Raw genomic sequence first — 19,673 nt, 5'->3', positions numbered from 1 at the left:
CCCCGCCCCCGGTGTGAGGCCACGCCCACTTCTCGCGAGAAGGCAGCTCCCGCCCAGGACGGTTCGGAGGCGGAAGTGGGGTACCGGAAGCGGCCGTTGTCATGGATCCCGCGGAGGACTGGCTGGTGGAGTCCTTGCGCTTGTGAGTCGCGGGGATGCGGGGTGCGGGCCGGCGGGAGCGAGGTGCGGCGCGTGGGGCGCCTGTGCGGGGCCGGCGGGCGCTGGCGGCGGGACCGGGCGGGCCGGGGACGCCGCGGGGCCTGGGCGCAGGTTGTGCGGGGCCCGGTAGGAGCCATGCTGGGCCGGGGGCGCCACAAGCCACCAGCCTCCGGGCTGAGCAGCAGAGGACCGCGTGGATTCTTTTATTATCGTTATTATTATTTTAATCTTCACCCGAGGATATTTTTCCCATTACTTTTCGGAGAGAGAGAGAGAAACATGGATGCGAGAGAGACACGTGGGCGGGTCGCCTCCCCCGGGAGCCCGGCCCGGGCCAGGGACGGAGCCTGCAGCCGGTCCCGTGCCCTCCGCGGGGATTGAACCCGGGACCCGTTCAGCCCGCGCGGGCGGCGCGCTGACCGCCGAGCAGACCGGCCAGGGCGCTCCTGGGCCCTTCCCGTCGGCCTGGGGCAAGCCTGGGCCCTCGGGGAGCCCCGTTTACAGATGACCGCCGAGGCCCAGGGACACTGGGACCGGCCTGGCTCCAGTCACACAGGGAGCAAAATGTGCAGCCAGACCGGATCCTGGGTTTGCCTGAGGTCAGAGCCTGGGCCTGCAACCCCGGAAACCTCTGAGTTCCTTCTTTAGCAGCTGTGAAGCGCCCTGCACCTTGTGACAGTGTGTCCCTACCATGCAGGTACCAGGATTTCCACGCATTCGACCTCTCAGGAGCCACCCGAGTCCTCGAATGGGTTGGTGACAAAGGTGAGGAGATGGCATCCCACCCAGGCTAGGACTCAAGAGCTCATCAGCCCTGAGGGACCCAGCCCTCTCTTCTGAGGGCCTCTTGGTCACTTGTGGCAATTTTGTGCCCCGTCTGCACTTACTAAGTTCTAGATCTCTTCCATTCCCCCAGTACAAGGCTGTGTATCAGTGACAACGAAATTTATCTTTGCTTCGGCGGGTTTGGCAGAGTTTCTAGATCCAGCCATGGTCCAGAGTCTTTCTAATGGTATGTCACAGCCGCTTCTGCTTCTTTTTCCCCAGGAGTTTTTGTTGCTGGCTATGAAAACCTGAAAAAAAATGAAATTCTTCATCTGATATTACCTCCCAGACTTTGTGTAAAAGAAAACCAGGTAACTTGAAATGTAAATGCTGAGTATATGTGCCTACTTTTAGGCATTTGTTAAACCTTTATAGAGCTATTGTTGTTTACTAGCTATTGTTCTGGATACTAGAGACAGTGGAAGGGGGAAAGAGAGAGAGAGAAACATCAATTGAGTGATACACATCGACTGGTTGCCTCCCACATGAGACCCAGCCAGGGCCCGGGGATTGAGCCTGCAACCGAGGTACTTGCCCTTGACTGGAATCGAACTTGGGACCCTTCAGTCCATGGCCCGATGCTCTAACCACTGTGCAAAACCAGGCAGGGCTCTAGCTTTTTTTGATGAAGCTGTGAAGCCTTTGTGACTCCTCTAAGAATGCCTGGAGTGTAACACTTGAGCTAGAGTGAAAAGGGGCTAGAGAAAGGTTAGGAGAAGGGTTTTGGACGTGCAGGAAGAAAGCAAGCTGTCCATGTGGGCAGCTGAGACCAACTGAAAAATAGCACACAAGGCCCCGCAGGGAGAAGCATCTGTTGCCAGCAGAGCAGCTTCTGTGGCTTCCTGCCAGGCTGGGATCTGACTGCTTACCTGGAGCTTGTTTGAAACACTCCTTTGCAAAGCAGGCCCTATCTGATTGGCCACCCCTCTGTATTTCAGGGCTTATTCCCAGAAAGAGATTTCAAGGTACGCCATGGAGGATTTTCAGACAGGTCTGTCTTTGATCTGAAGCACGTGCCAGACACCAGGTACGGTCAGCTCTGTTACCCAGACCCTCCATTCAGGATGGCGTGGCTGGAAATGTCAAGGGTATTCTGCCTCTTTATCACCATCCCTCCCCTACCCCCTCAGCACATGTAAGCGCGCAGGCACACAGAAGTCTAGAGTACAAAGATCCTATTGCTTGGGGCTTCACAGTCCCTCAGAAGACCTTTCAACTACTATAATCCTCAGATCTCTGGAGCTGCTCCAAATGAACAGAGAGCAGAAGGCTGCTCTTAGTTTCTCAGAGAGTTGAGGGTAGGTGGCTGCGGCTCATAGCTCCGTTGGCAGAGACTGAGATTCTGGATCAGGGCTGTGTGTTCAGGTTCATTCTGGTGTCCTCTCAAGGACACTTCAGGCCACATGGAAGCCTGGACTCAGTCCCGTGGCTCACCATGGCTGTGGGCATGCCCCTAAAGTGGAGTGAGCCTGCTCCTCCTGTTAAATGAGGGTAACGGGATGATCCTTTCCTGCAGTGCACTTTCCTGAGGTGGGCATGTAGGGATCCCAAGCTGAGTGGGCTGGAGAGGGGGGAGGCTGGGGTATGTGGGTGAGCTCCTCACTGTCTGAATCAAGATTTCCTATCCATCCTAAATAGGTTGTTGGTGACCAGTGGCCTTCCAGGTTGTTATCTGCAAGTGTGGCAGGTCGCAGAGGACAGCGGTGAGTGAATTTGGTGCAGGTTGACACACACCTCCATCCCTTAATCTGAGCCAATTAAGAAGTAGACTCAGAGCCAGGTGGGAATCACAATCCAGTGCTTACTTTAATGTGGGCAGAGATGAACTGGCAACCACAGCATAGTGTACAGGCCCTGAATGGAGCTTCAGTAACTTGCTTCAGGAATTGAGGTTACCAACCCAATCATAGGCAGAGCTCGGAGTGAATTACCTCTTCCCCAGGCAGGTGCAGTGCAGAGGCTAGGACAGAGCTATGACCACTCGGTTGAGCTCACCTCTTGAAGCAAGTCTGGATTGAGTGCTCTGGGAACCCTCAGGCTTGGGGAGCAATAAGTACTCAGACCCTCCGCATTCTCGTTCAGCCCAGACAGGGCCTTCTGCACGCTCCTTGCTTGTGAACTCTCGTGGGGGTCTTGTTTAAGTGCTTGCTGCTGCATACGTCATGTTAGTACTGGTTCCTTCTCTCATTCATCCTGCTCACTCCCCGACTTTTACCTGTTCTTTAGAATTTAAAACACATAGGCCTGCCTCCCTTTTCTTCAGAGAACATGGGAACCAAATAATGCCCCCCCTCTTGGAGCAGGAAAATGTGCGTCTCCCTTTAAGTAGCGTGTGCAGCAGGCTACTTGTTCTGAACTGCGTTCTAAATGGCTTCTGTTGAAGGAAGCCTCAGTTGTAGATGCAGAGACAAGAGCCTGCCTGCCCACTAAGCAAACTGAGACACACAAATAGAACTAAAACGGATCCAACTTGAGGTGTCTCTTTCCTGTTTCGCGTGAAAAGGGCATGGACTTTCTTGAAGACAGTGGCATCTGCATAGCAGCCTTTACCTGCAAGGCTTCGGCAAAGTGCGAGGTCGTAGAGCATGTTTTTGAAGACATAGTTCATGACCGTGTACCTGTTATTTTCAGTGGAGTGAATGACACCATCAGTGTGTTCTTTCCTTTTATTCATACTCCACAAAACTGTAAAAAGCCAGAGCTGCTTTGGGGGCTTTCGAGATGGTGGCTGTGACGCATTATCTCCCGTTTGCAAAACAGTTCATAAGACAAATCATAAAGACGTTAAAGTGCTTCTGGCAGTTTCAAAATGTAAATATAATGCGGTGTTTGTTTCCACAGCCTCTCTTGCCAGCTGTCAGTGCCCTTCCTTCCTTGACCATCTAAATGTACAAGGGAAGGCCTGTGGCCGGCTTTCACCTGCCATGTTTCAAACCTTCATTCACATTCTGGATTCTCCCTCCCCTCGTTCACTTTCCCCTAGATGTCATCGAAGCTGTCAGCACCGTTGCTGTGCATGAGAAAGAGGGGAGTCTCTGGCCGAGGCTTGCCATCTTCTCATCAATGGCACCTGGAGTCCTCCACGGGGTGCGGCTCAGCGGTCTGAAGGTCGTGGATCTGGAATCCCAGAAGACCACGTACGCCTCAGGTATGGCCACAGTTTGCCCCTTGTTGGCTCCTCCAGCCCCTGTCTGCTTTCCAGTCCTACTCAGCCACGTTTGGACTGAATTCAACCCTGTGTGCCAGATGTCAGGGATACAAGATGAATGAAAGGCAAGCCCTGGCTTCTAGGGGCTCCTGTGCTAGGTTGGAGGAGGCAGTCCCAGGGACCAGCACCCACCCAGCTGGGTAGAACAGCAAAATGAACAGGAAAGGGGAGACATGGTTTATTCTCCCTGGGACTGGGGGTGCTTCCCCAAGCAAGGGACTTGTGACTAGCCAGCCCTGCCAGGTTGCCAGACCGATGTGACTCCAGCAGCTTTTCGCTTTCACTATCTTCCAGGTGTCAGTGACAGTGCGGAGCTAAGTAGCCTGCAGGTCTTGGATGCAGACACCTTTGCCTTCTGCTGCACCTCGGGCCGGCTGGGGCTTGTTGACACCCGCCAGCAGTGGGCACCATCAGAGACCGTCAGCCCTAGCCCTGGGTCTGGTGGAGGGAGGTGGTGTGCAGAAGTCAGGGGCAAGGGCCAGGGCCCTGGACCCAACATCGCCAGCCTTTGCTCAGAGGGGCAGCTCTGTCTTCTTGACCCTCGGGACCTCTGCCATCCTGTGAGCTCAGTCCAGTGCCCAGTGTCCACACCCAGCCCTGACCCACAGCTGCTTCGAGTGACTTGGGCTCCAGGCCTGGACAACTGCTTGGCCATTTCAGGTACTGCATCTGTTGTATGAGCTTTCTCTTCCAAAGGACTGTCGAGTGCTTAGGAAGGAGCCTCTGGCCCCAAAAGTTAAAGTTGCTCACAGAGAATCTCCAAAAGAACTCTCCAGGCTCTGCAGGGGCCGCCCCTTCCCCATTCTGGCTGCTAAACTTCCATACCTGAGTAGCAGGGCTTTCCTATCCTAGCAGGAATTCCGTTCTGAGGTTGGTCGAGAGGCCTGCAGATATTAAGACACTAGGACAGCCATGGGGCTGTACCAGAAAGAAAAGTAAAAGAATGTATGTCCAGGATCAGCCTCAGGCCTGGCACGTGATAGATATACCACAGATTCTCGTCATCACGTGCCCCGTGGAGTTGGCAGCTGCCTGCACAAGGGCAGATGTTCCACCCCTTGGTTGGCGCATAGCCTGTTTTGGTGCCTTAGAGCAAACTATAAAAATTATTTTAGAGGTCCACTGTCAATCTTCTCATCTCTCGTTCATCCTCAGGTTTCGGTGGCACAGTCCAGGTCTATGACGTCACGTCTTGGGGTGGATTGGAGGGCCAAGTAGAGCCTCTCTTCACTCACAAAGGTCACATCTTCCTGGATGGCAATGGGACAGGCACTGCTCCACTGGTCACCACCCACACCTGGCACCCCCACAAACCAAGGACTTTGTTGTCAGCAGCAAGTGATGCCTCTCTGCACGTGTGGGACTGGGTGGACCTCCGTGCCTCCCGCTGACACCAGCGTCTTCCTGCCGGGTCTCTGGAAGAGGAGCTGCTGTATGTACAATGGTACTGATTTAGGACTCAAGTGACCACAGGTCGTTGTTATCAGCTGAGTGGCTTTGGGCCAGTTAAGCAGCCTCTCTTAACCTCAGTGTCTTTATTAGTAAGATGGGAAAGTTAGAAGAAATATATGGAAAACATCAGGTAGGGTGCATGGTAGAGATTTGGTGGCTACTCTTGGATCAGAGCAGTTGTGGGAGACAGGATCCTGCTGCTTCCAGCAGGTTTCAGTCCGTAGGCTTTTGGCATGAGAGACGCTTTCCTCACCCAGTGGACTGTGGGAGGCATTCTCAAGCAATGTTGACCATACACAATCATCCCTGTGTACTGGCTTACAGCCCACCCCCCATGTAAGCTGTGGCTCCAGCACTTTGCACTGTTGGGAGGCTGATATTAACAAGGATTAAGGCACTTGTGTTGGAGTCAGATCAGGTGTGGGTGTGTGGAAGACTTCAGAGACACAAGGTGTGGAGCCCAGGCCCAGTGCAACCTGCCCACCAGCTCTCTTGGGGCTGCTCCTGTTAACCCCCAGGCAAAACTCAGATCCAGCCAACAATACGGCTGCTTTGCAATAGGACTCAAAGGTTCATAATGTCAATAAAGACCAGTGAAGCCCCATGATTCAGGCTGGATGACAGCTGTTCTCCAAAAAGAAAACAGTTTTGTGTGCTCTCCTTCATCAGAGTGGTGTTTAGCCAGTGTAAGCAGTTTTAACGACAGGGACAACAGTCAGGGCAGCCAGTGTTGTGCATTCTCTGAAGAGAGTCTGAGCCAGATGCGAGCTGCAGGCCCAGGGGATAAGCAAATTCCACTTTGACACAAACAGCAAAGTGTTTATTACACACGCCCCACACGGCTGGCAACCCAGGTGGCTCTTGTCTCTCACATTCCTCTATTTTAACTACTCAGAACTAGGTTCCTGTATCTCACCAGCTCCCATATTTCAGGTTCTTTCTGCAAGTCCTCCACCAGGGTCATTGCCTCCTCTCTACTTTCCGGATGCTTTTGTCTCACCCAGATCTGGATCTCTTGGGGAAGAACAGTGAGATCTGTTCCTTTGTGCACCTCCCTGGTTTCAGCCACTGGCAACAGAGCTGGAGTTGGATGACAGCCTCCAAGGGTCCTGATGCTTCTGGCTAGTGGAAATGCCAAAAGTGCTGGCAGGAGATGTCTGGTCCAGGGTCACTCCCTTGAAGGGAAATTTTCTGCTCCCAGTAGGAATCATCTCCCAGCTTCACTATTGGAAGCTCTTCTTGTACTTGAGGAACCTGGATTTGTTGGTCCACAGCTACAGCCATTGTTCAGCTCAGAGGAGAACCTTGCAGCTCTGCTCTTGAAGTTCAAACATCTTCCTTGACCTCACTGGGAAGCCACCTTCACATAGGAGTCACTAAGGAGAACTTGAAATTCTAGGGCCAGGGACACACATTCCAGAGTGAACCCTAGTGAAAACCACAAAGTGTGAGCCCAGCAGGTTGGAGGTGAAGGAATGAGCTTTCCTGTTCCCGGGGGGGTCTCGCCTGGTCACCGGGGAGGCAGCTCCAGAAGTTTGATTGAGAGGTCAAAGGCCGACGGTCTGGCTGGTAAGGGGGCTAGAGGCCGTTTGCACAGCAGTTCGATTAAGGCCGAGAAAATGCCGGTGACCCGCCGGAAGAATGAGGGTAGCCGCCCACCCTCCCAGGTCAATGGTCGTCAGGGTCGCAAAGGGGACGTGCCGGCAAGTATCGAGGGTGCCCAAGGGAGCAGCACCTTGGAGAGCAGCGCCAGCTCCCCCCGCAGTTCAAGTGCCCTGGAGGAGGGGCCGTGGTGGGGCTACAGGCTTTAATAAGAACACTCCCACGGGCCTGGGCCACTGTCGGACCCCGGGTCTCTCCCCAGCCACACGCTCCCAGCCGGGGCGGCCTGAGCCCCAGGGGAGACCCGCGCCGCCCGCCTGCAGGAGGCCTGGCCCTGCCACCCTGCAGCGTCCCCACACTGCGCCGGAACCGGTGCCACAAGGTGTGGGCACCAGAAGCGGAAACGTGAGCTCTGTCTCACACTCTAAAGTCAAGATTTTAAAACTTGGGGGGAAAAAGAGATGTGAAGCAGGTGACAGGCACTGAAGCTGGAGAGGACGGGTGTGGTGGCAGTGTCAGGCCTCCCGGAAAAGTGCAGGGAGGGCCTCATGGAGGAGGTGGTGGGAGTCTCTTCTAGTAAAACCTGACGAAGACAGGTCACCGACTTCCTGTTCACAGCCTCCCCAGTACCTAGCAGTAATGGAATTGATGGGGATTTCACAGCCAGTGTGGTTTGTTTTAACAACGGTCAGTACTTAGGTTAGAAACCTCCTCCGTGTGTCTGACTTAGTTGATTCTGGATGGAGATGATTCAGGAGGCCAGCTGGCTCCTCAGCCAAAGCTGCCACTCCAAGTCTTGGTTGACAGGTTGGATATAGAGTTGGCAGAGGACACTGGGAAGGTGTGTGCGCTGGTCAAGAACACAGATCTAGGTTCACCCAAAGGTGTCCTTTTTCAAGCAAATGATTTTTTACTCCCTGAAGGTCCTGGACCATTTTCAGCCTGGGGCAGGAGGAGGGATGGTGGGGAAGTGAGGTGCAGGTTTGCTAACGACAGCCAAGTTCAGGTTTCTGACGCACATTAAAGACAGAGTCGGGAAGGATGGGACTCTACTTTATTAGGCAACACTGAGCATCCATCCTACAAGAACCAAGGCCCATTCTGAGCGCAGGCCCCATGCACAGGAGGCGGTGGTTTCACATTTCCCAGAAATACCTTTCTACTCTCCTTTTCTCCTGACAAACCCCTTCACCAGCTATCACCCCATCTTCACCATTTCAAGGAGCAAGGACCCAAGAACAAAGCCCTGGTAGCACCCTAAAAGCAGGGGCAACCTCTGTAGGACAACGCTCGATTCAAGCCCAGATCTCTCCAGGGGACAGATGACATGTCCTCAAAACACTTCCTTAGAAGTAACCCTCTTAGTATACAAAAGCTACCGCATGGAATTCTAGCCCTGCGTGTGCAAAGGAAAAAACATAATGAGGAACTGACAAGCATAGACGAGTGGTTACAGAGCTTTGTGTCTGTGGGGTAAAGACATGAGCCCACCCTGCGGAGTGCAGGACTGCGTCACTGAACGCTGATGAGAGAAACTGCCATCCACCAGGGTAGACAGCTGGGGTCTCCGCCTTCGCACTCAAAAAATGAAGTCCGAAAAAAACTAGTGCGTTCCCCCTGGCAGCCAACTCACCACAGGATAATAACAGAGACAAAGCAAAAGTGTAAATCTGATTTTACACCTTCCCTGGCAGGCCCTGTTCAACTCAATGGAAAGGTTACTGGGACAACGGGTCCAGGCCATACTCCGTGTTTCAGTGTTACTGACACATTCCAGGAACAGAGGACTTGACCTTCATGTGGTGACACAGAACTGGAGAAGCCTCTCCACCTTGACCTGGAATCCAAGCCCAGGACAGAGCCGGGAAGAGCTGGTGCTGACAGGGGCAAGGGGCCTGGAATGCTAGTAGCTCGGGCTGAAGGCACCACAGCCGCCAGGCCGCACCAAGAGATTCCCAGTATTTCTCTCTGAGGACTCAGCGGGATGCGGGCCATGCTGCCTTGCGTTCCCCATGGGGAAACGCCCTCATTCTACCAAAGAGGAAACGGGGGTGCAGAGGGATCAGGAGAAAGGGAGCCAATCAAGCCATGAGACGAAACAGGAAAAGACCCAGCTTCCTGACTTTGCAGCCCTACACTGTTCTTGGGGTTTGGCTCCGTCCACTATTGATGGCGGGGTCCTAGGAATGAGGAGGAGCAGTGGTGAGATTCTGACACATCCCCAGAGACCATTTGGGAAGAATGGCTCTTCTAATGAACATCCCTGCGGGGGACAGTGTGACAGTTCCCTCCCCTGGGCCAGCCCCCTCACGGTTCCTCTTTGCCACGTCAATAAAGTTTCTCTTTCATGTGAGTTCTCTGATGTGTAATGAAATTGGAGCTGTTGCTGAAGCCTTTGCCACACTCGGGGCATTTGTAGGGCTTCTCCCCTGTGTGGATTCGCTGGTGTATGATGAGAACTGAATTCCAGCTAAAGCCCTTCCCACATTCAGGGCACCTGTAGGGCTTGTCCCCCAAGTGGGCCCTCTGGTGCATGACCAGGATGGAGCCCCGGCTGAAGCTCTTGCCACACATGAGACATTCGTAGGGCTTCTCGCCCGTGTGGGTCCGCTGGTGCACCACAAGCTGGGAGCGCTGGCTGAAGCACTTCCCACACTCGCTGCACTTGTAGGGTTTCTCCCCCGTGTGGATCCTCTGGTGCTTGATGAGGTTGGAGCTCCAGCTGAAGCTCTCCCCGCAGGTCAGGCACTCATAGGGCTTCTCACCCGTGTGCATCCCCTGGTGAGCGATCAGGCTGGAGCTCTGGCTGAAGCTCTTCCCACACTCCCCGCATTTATAGGGCTTCTCCACCAGGTGGGTTCTGCGGTGCGTGGCCAGATTGGAGCTGCGGCTGAAGCTCTTCCCACACTCGCTGCACTGGTAGGGCTTCTCTCCTGTGTGAGTTCTCCGGTGGGTGATGAGGGCTGAGCTCTGACTGAACCTCTGCCCACAGTCGGGACATTTGTAGGGTTTCTCCCCTGTGTGGATCCTCTGGTGTCGTATCAGGTTAGAGTTGTAACTAAAGCTTTCGCCGCATTCCTTACATTCGTAGGGCTTTTCTCCAGTGTGGATTCCCTGATGTGTATTGAGGCTGGACCGGTTGCCAAAGCTCTTGCCACACTCAGGGCATGAGTATGGTTTCTCTCCTGTGTGGGTTCGCTGGTGAGCGATGAGATTGGGGCTCCTGCTGAAACTCTTGCCACACTCAGCACACTGAAAGGGTTTCTCGCCCGTGTGGATCCTCTGGTGGGTTATGAGGTTTGCGCTGCGGCTAAAGCTTTTCCCACAATCCCTGCATTTGTAAGGTTTCTCCCCGGTGTGAGTCGTTTGGTGTCTACTAAAGTTCGAACCATCACTAAAGCTTTTTCCACATTCGTCACATTTGTAGTATTTCTCTCCTGTGTGGGTTCGCTCATGCGTGATTAGGTGGGATTTCCGGCTGAAGGTCTTCCCGCACTGGGGACATTCATAGGGCTTCTCACCCAGGTAGGTGCCCTGGAGGCCTATGAGCTGTCCAACTTCCCTGCCTTGTGATGGCACATCCCTGTGGTCCTTACTTGAGGCATTTCCCTGGGGCCTCCTGGAGGGGCAGTTCCTCTCAAAGTCACTTTCCCAGTCAGACTGCTGAACGCCTTCCCCTTCAGGCATATCTGAGAAGATCTCATGTGACTCCACGTCCTCAAATATGTCTTGATTAGAGTTCTCCCCATTTTCACTGTGGATCTCAAAATCTGAAATAATGAAGAAAAACATACAATTTACACTCAATCCCCAGTTGGGGGCGTGGAGGAGGCAGCTGATCAATGACTCATCATTGATGTTTCTCTCTCTCTCCCTCTCCCTCCCTCTCTGAAATCAATAAAGACATACATTTTTTAAAAGGAGCTTATAGAATAATCTCATGCATTAAAATATGTCCTCAGACTAGGGACTCTAATAAATCTATCCCAGGATTAAGCCAGAGCAGCAAAGCTGTGGGCCTGCATCACACTGTTCTGACCACGGGGACCTGTTCACTGAACTGAGTGTTGGTTTAATGGCTCTGGCCGATTGTGACGCACACTCTAAGGAGTGTCATTAGTACTTAATGGCCGTCAGGAACACGGTGGCTGCCAGGAAGCTGTTAAGGGCATTGTTTATAACACACAGTGTCCTCCTGATGAGCCCAAGGAGGAAATCTCCCTTTGACCGAAATACAAGCTAACAACCGAAAACATTTTTTTTTTTTAATGACTTGAGTAAACTGCTCTCTTCTGAGTGGGAACATTGGCTATTAAAGGTTTCACTGCCTTAAAATCAGAAGCCCTGGTACATTGTAGGATGAGCTCAGAAGCTACAGGGGAAACAAACACAAACTCACACTTCATTTCAGTGAAACTAGGAAGGGAATCGATAGGCAGACACTAATGCACGTAAGGCCTTCCAAAAACAGGCGAGGCTGGGCAGAGCCCATGTGGAGGGAGAGGGATGGTACTCGGGGGAAGATCTCGAAAAGCTCCGGCAGAAGTCACTTCCTGAAGGTGAGGACTTGCCCTCGAGGACAGCAATGCATTTGGGGACTGAGATAAGCAGGGCTGGCTGCTTTGGTTCGGAGGAGAAATAGAAGGTGAGGCTACACCCAGAACCACACGGAGGAGCCCCACGAGGAGAGCGCCTTCGACTCGCAGGCACTGATCACGGGAGGTATTACTCGAGAGAAAAGTGACTGGTTTTCATCCACAAAAAAAGTTAAATGGAGCAACGGCGTCTCTGAAGAAAGACCCTAGAGCAGGATGTGAGGAAGCGATGGCGAGGCGAAGAACTGTGAGCTGGCAAAACGGAGGAAAGGGGGGGACACCCAGAGACATGAACACCAGTGGGAAGAAGCACAAAGAACACAGGCACCTCGGAAAGCACAGAAACGGAGGGGGGTGAAATGGGAAAAGCAACGGAATGAAAAGGAAACAAAGGAAGAGGTGAGAAGAATTCAGGAGATGTTAGAAGAATCAGTACACAAAGCGGAGTTCTCAAGAAAGGGAAACGAAACCAAAGGAACAGCACAAACCTTTATAAAGGCGTAGGAGCCGTGAGAGGTGTGTTGTGTGCCCAGGTGGTTCATGAGACCGAGCACAAGGAGGCAAAAAGGTGAAAATCATATGGGGGAAGAAAAGCAACGGGCCTCAGGTTCCCCTGCAGTAGCCCCCGGCGCCGGCAGAGCAGGCAGCAACCTCGACCCCTCACGTAAGGAAGGAAACGCGCACCAAGGACCTCACGTTCAACAAGACGGTCCTTGGGGTACAGAGTTTATAGGCAAACAGCTTCGAATATACACAGTTCCCCAGAGTACTGGTCCAGTGAGCCCCTCCGGGGGACTACGAGGGGGTAATTTTATCAACCAGGAGACGAAGGGACCTCTGAAGCAGCAGGACTGGGGGTGAACACCTGATATGCACAACTCGAGGAGCCCTAAAACAACCATGGCGAATGGGGTGGTTGGTTTTGGGTGCTTTTTTAAAAATATATCTTTATTTCAGAAAGAGCAAAGGAGAGGGAGAGAGAAAGATAGAAACATCCATGATGGGAGAGTCATTGATCGGCTGCCTCCTGCACGCCCCCGACTGGGGATCGAGCCCGCAACCCAGGCATGTGCCCTGACCGGGAATCGAACCTCAAAAAATTAAAAATAGAGCTACCCTCTGGCCCCACAGTCCCTCTTCTGGGTGTGTACTGCATCCTAAGCAACAACATCACTATCTCTGAGAGATCTGCGCCCCGGCATTCACTGCAGCATTACTTACAATAGCCAAGGCAAGAGAGTTTTAGAAACACTATCAAATTTCTGAGGGTCCCATAAGCAAAAGAATAGTCTCTAAGGCTGAATTTATTTCCTATAACTCGAGAGACAGGAATCTGTTTCTGTGCAAGTTACGAATAGGGACCCAATCTTGGTTTTTCAAATACGGCTCACTGACTGGTTCTTGAACTGCCACAGGGCCTCTTCCCTTATGGGTCCGTAGGCACGAGCTGCAGTCGTAGCTCAGTCTAAACCCGTGGTTCTTGTATTTTCTAACCTTCGACACACACTCGACTCCCACGCACAGCACACTCCCTATGGCTGTGGCTGTTCAAGGGGCCGCGTGTGTCCCCCTGCCTGGCAAGAGGCCTCCTCTTTCCCTCCCATGCTAGAAAGCACATCAGAATGAGTGTGAGGAAAACTGGTGTCCATGTGGGGATGAACCCGAATTTACTATAATTTATTTATGACAATGAAACTGGTCACTAACTGGGGTGCTGTAGCGTGGGTCAGGCTCAAATTCTCAAAAAGCCCCTCCCACCTGATTGCGACACACGGCCGTGTCTCAACACCACGGCTGTACCTTCAGAGGCACTGGTCTGAAACACAGAAGTGGCCCCATACAGCTTGTGTCCAACTCGGGCTCTCCCCACAGGAGCCCCACCCCGAAGAGCCTGGCGGGAACCTGATCAAACCCGAGTGACCGGGAACATTGTTCCACCTGAACTCTGGCTGCCTGAAAGACTAGCCACTGATAGAAACAGTAGTGAGCTCTCTTATCAGTGTAAGTGAAGGACGGCCAAACATTTTACGTTATAACATTACATCTCTCTAAGAGTTCTGTATCGTACACATTCCAAATACTTAAGTGGATTCAAAGTGATTTTGTCTTGAAGCTGAGAATCATAGCTTTAGATAGAAAAGGGAGGGAGGGAGGGAGGGAGGGAGGGAGGGAGGGAGGGAGGGAGGGAGGGAGGGAGGGAGGGAGGGAGGGAGACAAGATGTAATATGATAAAAACTCCAAAAGGGAAAACTGAAGATGCACTGGAGAGAAGACCACCAGGCGAGGTGATGGGAGATGCTCCCCGGTGGGGGGAGCTGGGGACGGGGAAGAGGGACCGGAAGAAGGGACAGCTTTACTTCCTCACGGAGTGGGTCTCCAGGCTGTACACTCACAGGAAGACCGGGGTGTTATCACTCGGGATGGGACAAAACCACTCCAAGTCAAGATTCAGGAGCACAGGTGAATGCTAGGAAGCGCAGACACGCCCAAGAAACAGCAAGAGCAGCTCTGAACGGAGCCGGAGCCGCAGCAGGGGGACCAGGGAAAACTGGCCGCAGGGCCCTCTGAGCCACGTCTCACAGGCCACGGGCTCCAGGCAGAACAAGGTCACACCTGACCTGGAGACACTGGGGAACTCACGAAGACTTTTAGGCAGGAGAGTGACCGGTCCCTCAGATAGGGGCGGGGCAGCTGTAATGAAAGGGGAAAGAGGCTGAAGGCAGGTTCCCTTCGGAGGCTCCTACAGGAGGGCGGGAGAAATTCCAAGAGCCCAAACGGGGGCTAGGGCCTAAAACGTGGGAAACGCTCACTGAGAGAGGAGCTTTGTCCCTCAACCTGTTAACAGAGGTCCAGTCTCAACTGGGATGGTAAGATACGCTGAGCACCTCCAGTGCCTGCCTGCAAATCAAAGCACCACACCGGGTACATGTGTCCAAAGGTCCCCAGCTGGACAAACAGAGTAGAGGCCTTATGTTGAGGGTTCGTTCATATCTCCCAAGTCCCTGAAGGCTGTCAGGACCTCTGCCCTTTCTCTTCTTTCCCAGACCTCCGAATCCTCCAGACCAGAGGCCTCTGAGTTAGTCACTTCTGTCTCCGCCCTAGTCCTCAGGTGCTAGGCACACTGTCTGGCTCACTGAAAGGGGTCGACAAGTGCTAGGTATTGTTACTGAGTCCCTTCTCATGTGTGCCATCTCCTCCCCTTCCCCTGCGGTCCCCATCCTGGCCTGACCCCTGCACACCTGATGGTTTCCTGGCCGCTCCCCTGCCTCCAGCCTCTCCCTGCTCTAATCAAACCCACATCCTGTTGCCAAACTCAGCTTCCTCCCCTGCCCCTTGGGCCCCAGTTCAAGAAACTGCTGAGGCCATGACAGTCAGTCCAAGTTGCTGCCCACCCTTCCCCAAAACTCTACTTCCTCCCACTTCCTAAACACGCAGTTTCCACTCCAAACCACCAGCCTTCCTTACTGTCACCTGAACTATGCTATGTCGGTCCACCCTTCTGAGCCTCTGCTTAGCACAGCTCCTCCGCCTGCCCCGCAAATTCTACGGCAGCCTGCAACTCCTGCTCAGGTTCCACATGCCCCCGAGGCCTCCCTGACCTCCCCGCTCCTCCTGCAGCTCTCCTCAGCACACGGGCAGCCATTTCCCATGGGTCCTGAGGCAGTGCTAGGGGCACAGGCGGACTGGGAGCAAACACCGGGAAATCGAGGGAGTCCAGTTTACAAGCGAAGAGCAGGCAGAGGCAGTGCAGTTGAGTGGCGCGCCTAGTCCCGCGGTGCATTAGGAACACGGGAGACAAGGATATTAACCGTTGCAAAGAACTCAAGTTTCTAATTCCTCTTTTAAGAGCCCAGCATGACTCTGTGCCACAGAAAGTCCCTAGTTACCCGTCATTCGTCTTGGTTTCATGAAAATAATCTCTCTCTAAAACTAGGATTTGGTTTTTCTAACTGCCGGAACTTCAAGTATTTGGATGTTCATTGCACAACCAAGTGAAGGAGCCTAGAGGTGATTTATAGGGCACCCAGCCCCTCCCCGCAAACATCCACCAGCTTCCCAACCACTCGGAATAAACTCAGAAGTGAAAACCGTGCTTACTACACAAATACAGCTTGGAAAACGCTCCCCTCAGCCCCCTCTACATGGAAATCCTGGAGCTGTCACTGCACCCAGGGACTTTAGAAGGGTGACAATGTCCTGATTTTCCGCAGACAGCACAGAGGGGTGGAGCTGTCCCAAATTCTGTCCTGTACACCACCTTGTCGTCCACCTCAGGAGGCGTCCCCACCCTCTCCCTGTGAGTTTAGGCATCTCACCCCTGTCCCGAAGGGTCTGGGTCAAGTCTTCCACCAGGGCCACTGCCTCCTCGCTGCTCTCGGGCCTGTGTTCTTGCAGCCAGGCCTGAATCTCCCTCGGCATCACGGTGAGCATCTGCTCCTTGGTGTGCACCTCCGGCCTCAGCCAGCGCCGACAGAGCTCTCGAAGGCGGCCGAGTGCACCCTGCGGCCCTCCAGCGGCCTCCTCTCGGGGGCTGCCCTTGCCAGCACTCTGGGGAAAGGGCTCGGACTCAGGGCCATCCTCCTGCAGCACGGCTTCCTGTACCCAAGAGTCGTCCTCCAGGATCATGGTGGTGACCTCCGCCTCCTGTTCGTCTTCCTCTTGAGGTACCTGGACCAAGGGGCTCAGGGGAGTGGTTACTCCCGGTACCTCTGCAGCCATCACCCACGTTCTTGGGACAAACACTCAGGCTTCTAGCCTTTAACTTCAGTCTTCGCCAGCCAGGCTCTCTGAGAAGACACCTCCCTCCTCAGATGTCAACAAGTAGCCCAGCTGAGAAACGAGAAAGGGAACCAGAATCAGTAAGTAAACTGTCCTAACGTGATCTAACTCACAGCAGCCCGGGTCAGGCTGCCAAGTAATTCTTACGTCCGCAAATCAACACAAGTTTCCTGTCCCTCTTAACGGAAAAATGGCTTATTCCTGAAAATCTAGCTCTCTCCATGGCAAGAGAAGTTAAGCAGGATCATAAACACAAAATACACAGCACTTTTCTTTCCAGAAGACCAAAGCATGAGGATCAGAAATCCAAAGCCCTTGCAAGTATCCGGGACTGAGGTATCCTGCCCGAAGTCAGCTCGGACTTGCTGCAGAGTGGGTGACCTTGACCTAATATACTCGACCTCACTGACCTCCACCAAGTAGAGATAATAACATCCATCCCTCTTATTTTACGGGGACATCTTAAGGATTAGCAATGGGTCAGATGTCAAGAGACTCTGAGCCTCACTAGAAGGAAGACAATATCTCAACTGCATTTTTAACATATTTTGAAGCATGAAGTTTTTAAGTGTTCATACTCTTTGGTCCAGCCTTGGCCCCTCGGGAGCTTATCTTTTAAAATCACCATCTTTGCAAAGAGAAACTTATTTGCTCAACCATAGCATTCTTTCTGATCACACACACAGAAAAATCGACCTGTACAAATCCAGCAGCAGGGGGATGGTTAATCAGTTATGGCTCGTGCATGCAGTAAAATGTATTAAAAACTATGCTGAGAGAATCGTCGCTGCCTCTGGGAGGTACTGATTGAGAAGGGGTGCAAAGGAGCCTTTTGGGGTGCTGGGAATGTCCTGTATCTTGATTCCACGGTGGCTGACAAGAGCACACGCGTGAAATTTAAGATCCGTGCACTCCGCTGTATGTATTTTAAAATACTTTTAAAATGAAGCTGACAGGCCCGGCCGGCTGTGGCTCAGCAGTTGAGCGTCGACCTGGGATCCAGGCGATCGGGGTTCAATTCCCGGTCAGGGCACAGGCCCGGGTTGCGGGCTCGATCAATGACTCTCTCATCATTGATGTTTCTCTTTCTCTCTCTCCCTCTCCTTCCCTCTCTCTGAGATCAATAAAGATAGATTAAAAAAAAAAAAATGAAGCTGACAAAGATTATTAATTGTTACAGATATAAGACAATCCTCATAATAGAAAACGAAACCCTGGGCAGAGATTCTACGATACTGAAAGCAGTGAAATTACAAAATATTTAAAGACTACAAAAGCAATGAAAATTTATTTTTTTTAATCACTGCTATATCATATAAGATTCAGATAACAACCTCCCCCGCCCCAAAGGGGAAAAAATGGGGGCGGGGAGGGAAAACTTTTTTTTTTAAAAGCAAAACAGACGTGCCGGTGGGAAAACCCAAGTTCCCAGTGAGTGTTGACGACTGGAGGACACGCGGGGGTAACGGGGCTCCCCCTAGCACCCCGGGGAAGCGGCGCCCCGCCGCGGGCTGACTCTCGGGGGGCCCGGGGCAGGACACGCCCCCGGGCTCAGGGTCCCGGGCGCAGGGGGGGCGCCGCGCGAGGCGCACCCCGTCCAGGCCCCGCGCCCCGGGCGCACGTGCAAGGGGCTCGCCGCCGGGGAGGCGCCGGGTGCGCGCCGGGGGGACCCGCGGGAAAGCGAGGCGGCCCCGGGGAGAGCGCCCCGGCCCCGGCCCCCCCCAGCAGGCTGCCCGCGCTGCCCAGGCCCTGCCCCCCGGGCCGCGAGGCCCGGCCTCACCCCCTCCCCCGGCTCACCTGCGGGGACACCGGCCCAGCTCCGGCCGCCGCTCCGCCACGAGCGCCCCAGGCGCGGCCCGGCCCCTCCGGAGTCCCCGCGGCTGCGGCCCGAGGGGCACCGAGAACAATGGACGGTAGAGGCCCGCCCCCAGCCGCCCTCATTGGCTGCCGAGAACGGCCCCTGGAACCCTGCCTTCCTATTGGCGGGCCCAGCAGGGGGCCGGAAGGAGGCCGGGCCGAGGGCATTGTGGGAGCTGTAGTCCGTCCGCCCAGCCCGCGGGCGCCGGGCCTGGGAGCGGAGTTCGGGGTAGAGTGAGCCGGGGCGGGGCGCGCGGGCCGAGGCGGAAAACCCGCGGGATGGCCGCCGGGGCTCCGAGTGGGCCGGAGCCGGGACCTGGACAGGCCCCTGCGTTCCCTTAGGGGGTGTCTGTCTAAAAGGTGAGCGGCAGGTGTGGGGACTGGATGGGCCTTTTCGGCGGCTGGCGGGACCCCGGGCGGCCTGGAGCGGCCCCGCGGGAGGAACGCCGCCGCCGCCCGCGCCCGGGCCCCCCGCGCTCCCAGGGGGCCTGGGCTCTGCACCCCTCCGCGTGTGCGCCCCGCCCGGGGCCCTCGACCCGGAGCCCCGCGCGCTCGTCGGCGCCCGTCGGAGCCCCAGGGAGAGCCCGCCCCGCGCCCCCCTTTCCGCGTCTCCGCGGCGGCGGGACGGGGCCTCCGCCGTGTTCGTTCCCACGCGGTGCAGGCAGCCGTGGGCGGCGCGCGCAGAGGGCTGCACTTGCTGTTCCGATGTCCGCTTCCGTCCCGTTCCGTGAGCATTTAATTTTCAGTGCACGAGGGTCTGAGGACTGTTTATTGGTGATTTTAGTCTCACCTTCTGTGACCTGATCGCCGGCATCTTCCTCCGTAAGGGCTTCTGTATGGTCAAGAAAACGATGCCTTTGTGTGTCCCAGAAATTGCTGCTGTTTTTCTCAGGTTTTTTTTGTTCGCTTTTTGCTGTTTTTTGAAAATACAGAAGGGTACCCTGACGTTGTTATGACGTCAGTTGTCAGTCGTGTCATTTTATAGCTTCTGAGTCCTGGGCGCTCCTGGGAAAGGCGGCTGCGCCCCCCAGAGATTGTTCAGTCTCGCTCCCTGCGCACTGGCCGTAACCCCTTTAACTAACCCGAGCTCGGGGCGCAGGGTGGGGTTCCCCGGTCCAACCCGGGCCCCCGCGGCGACGGCTGCGAACAGCGCCCCCTCCCGGCGAGCCGGGGAAGTCGCGCTCCTGTTGGAGGAC

The 19,673-nt window shown here is 54.4% G+C and overlaps 2 protein-coding genes across 2 annotated transcripts; one reads left to right on the top strand and one right to left on the bottom strand.

The window, feature by feature from the left end:
* Positions 1-79: 79 nt before the first annotated feature.
* On the top strand, positions 80-6,251 carry WDR73 (WD repeat domain 73). The gene is made up of 8 exons (XM_016217155.2): positions 80-142; positions 857-924; positions 1,207-1,295; positions 1,923-2,011; positions 2,623-2,687; positions 3,968-4,132; positions 4,487-4,852; positions 5,348-6,251. The coding sequence occupies exons 1-8, from the start codon at positions 102-104 to the stop codon at positions 5,581-5,583; spliced, it is 1,119 nt and encodes a 372-aa protein (XP_016072641.1). The 5' UTR covers positions 80-101; the 3' UTR covers positions 5,584-6,251.
* A 3,173-nt stretch (positions 6,252-9,424) lies between these two features.
* On the bottom strand, positions 9,425-17,132 carry ZSCAN2 (zinc finger and SCAN domain containing 2). The gene is made up of 2 exons (XM_016217147.2): positions 16,158-17,132; positions 9,425-11,016 (listed from the first exon to the last, which is right to left on the bottom strand). Exons 1-2 carry the CDS (start codon positions 16,558-16,560, stop codon positions 9,575-9,577), a joined length of 1,845 nt encoding a protein of 614 aa, XP_016072633.1. The 5' UTR covers positions 16,561-17,132; the 3' UTR covers positions 9,425-9,574.
* Between the last annotated feature and the right edge of the window lie 2,541 nt (positions 17,133-19,673).

This window comes from Miniopterus natalensis, chromosome 22 (genome assembly GCF_054644295.1).
Source record: "Miniopterus natalensis isolate mMinNat1 chromosome 22, mMinNat1.hap1, whole genome shotgun sequence".
Taxonomy (NCBI): domain Eukaryota; kingdom Metazoa; phylum Chordata; class Mammalia; order Chiroptera; family Miniopteridae; genus Miniopterus; species Miniopterus natalensis.
This window is presented reverse-complemented; position numbering and strand designations above follow the sequence as displayed.

Excerpts from the sequence above, each read along its gene's own strand:
- WDR73 (XM_016217155.2), top strand. The coding sequence starts at position 102 with ATGGATCCCGCGGAGGACTGGCTGGTGGAGTCCTTGCGCTT. Across the intron at positions 143-856 it reads CTGGTGGAGTCCTTGCGCTT|GTACCAGGATTTCCACGCAT; the intron begins GTGAGTCGCGGG and ends CCTACCATGCAG. Across the intron at positions 925-1,206 it reads CGAATGGGTTGGTGACAAAG|GAGTTTTTGTTGCTGGCTAT; the intron begins GTGAGGAGATGG and ends CTTTTTCCCCAG.
- ZSCAN2 (XM_016217147.2), bottom strand. The coding sequence starts at position 16,560 with ATGGCTGCAGAGGTACCGGGAGTAACCACTCCCCTGAGCCCCTTGGTC. Across the intron at positions 11,017-16,157 it reads CCAGACCCTTCGGGACAGGG|ATTTTGAGATCCACAGTGAA; the intron begins GTGAGATGCCTA and ends TCATTATTTCAG.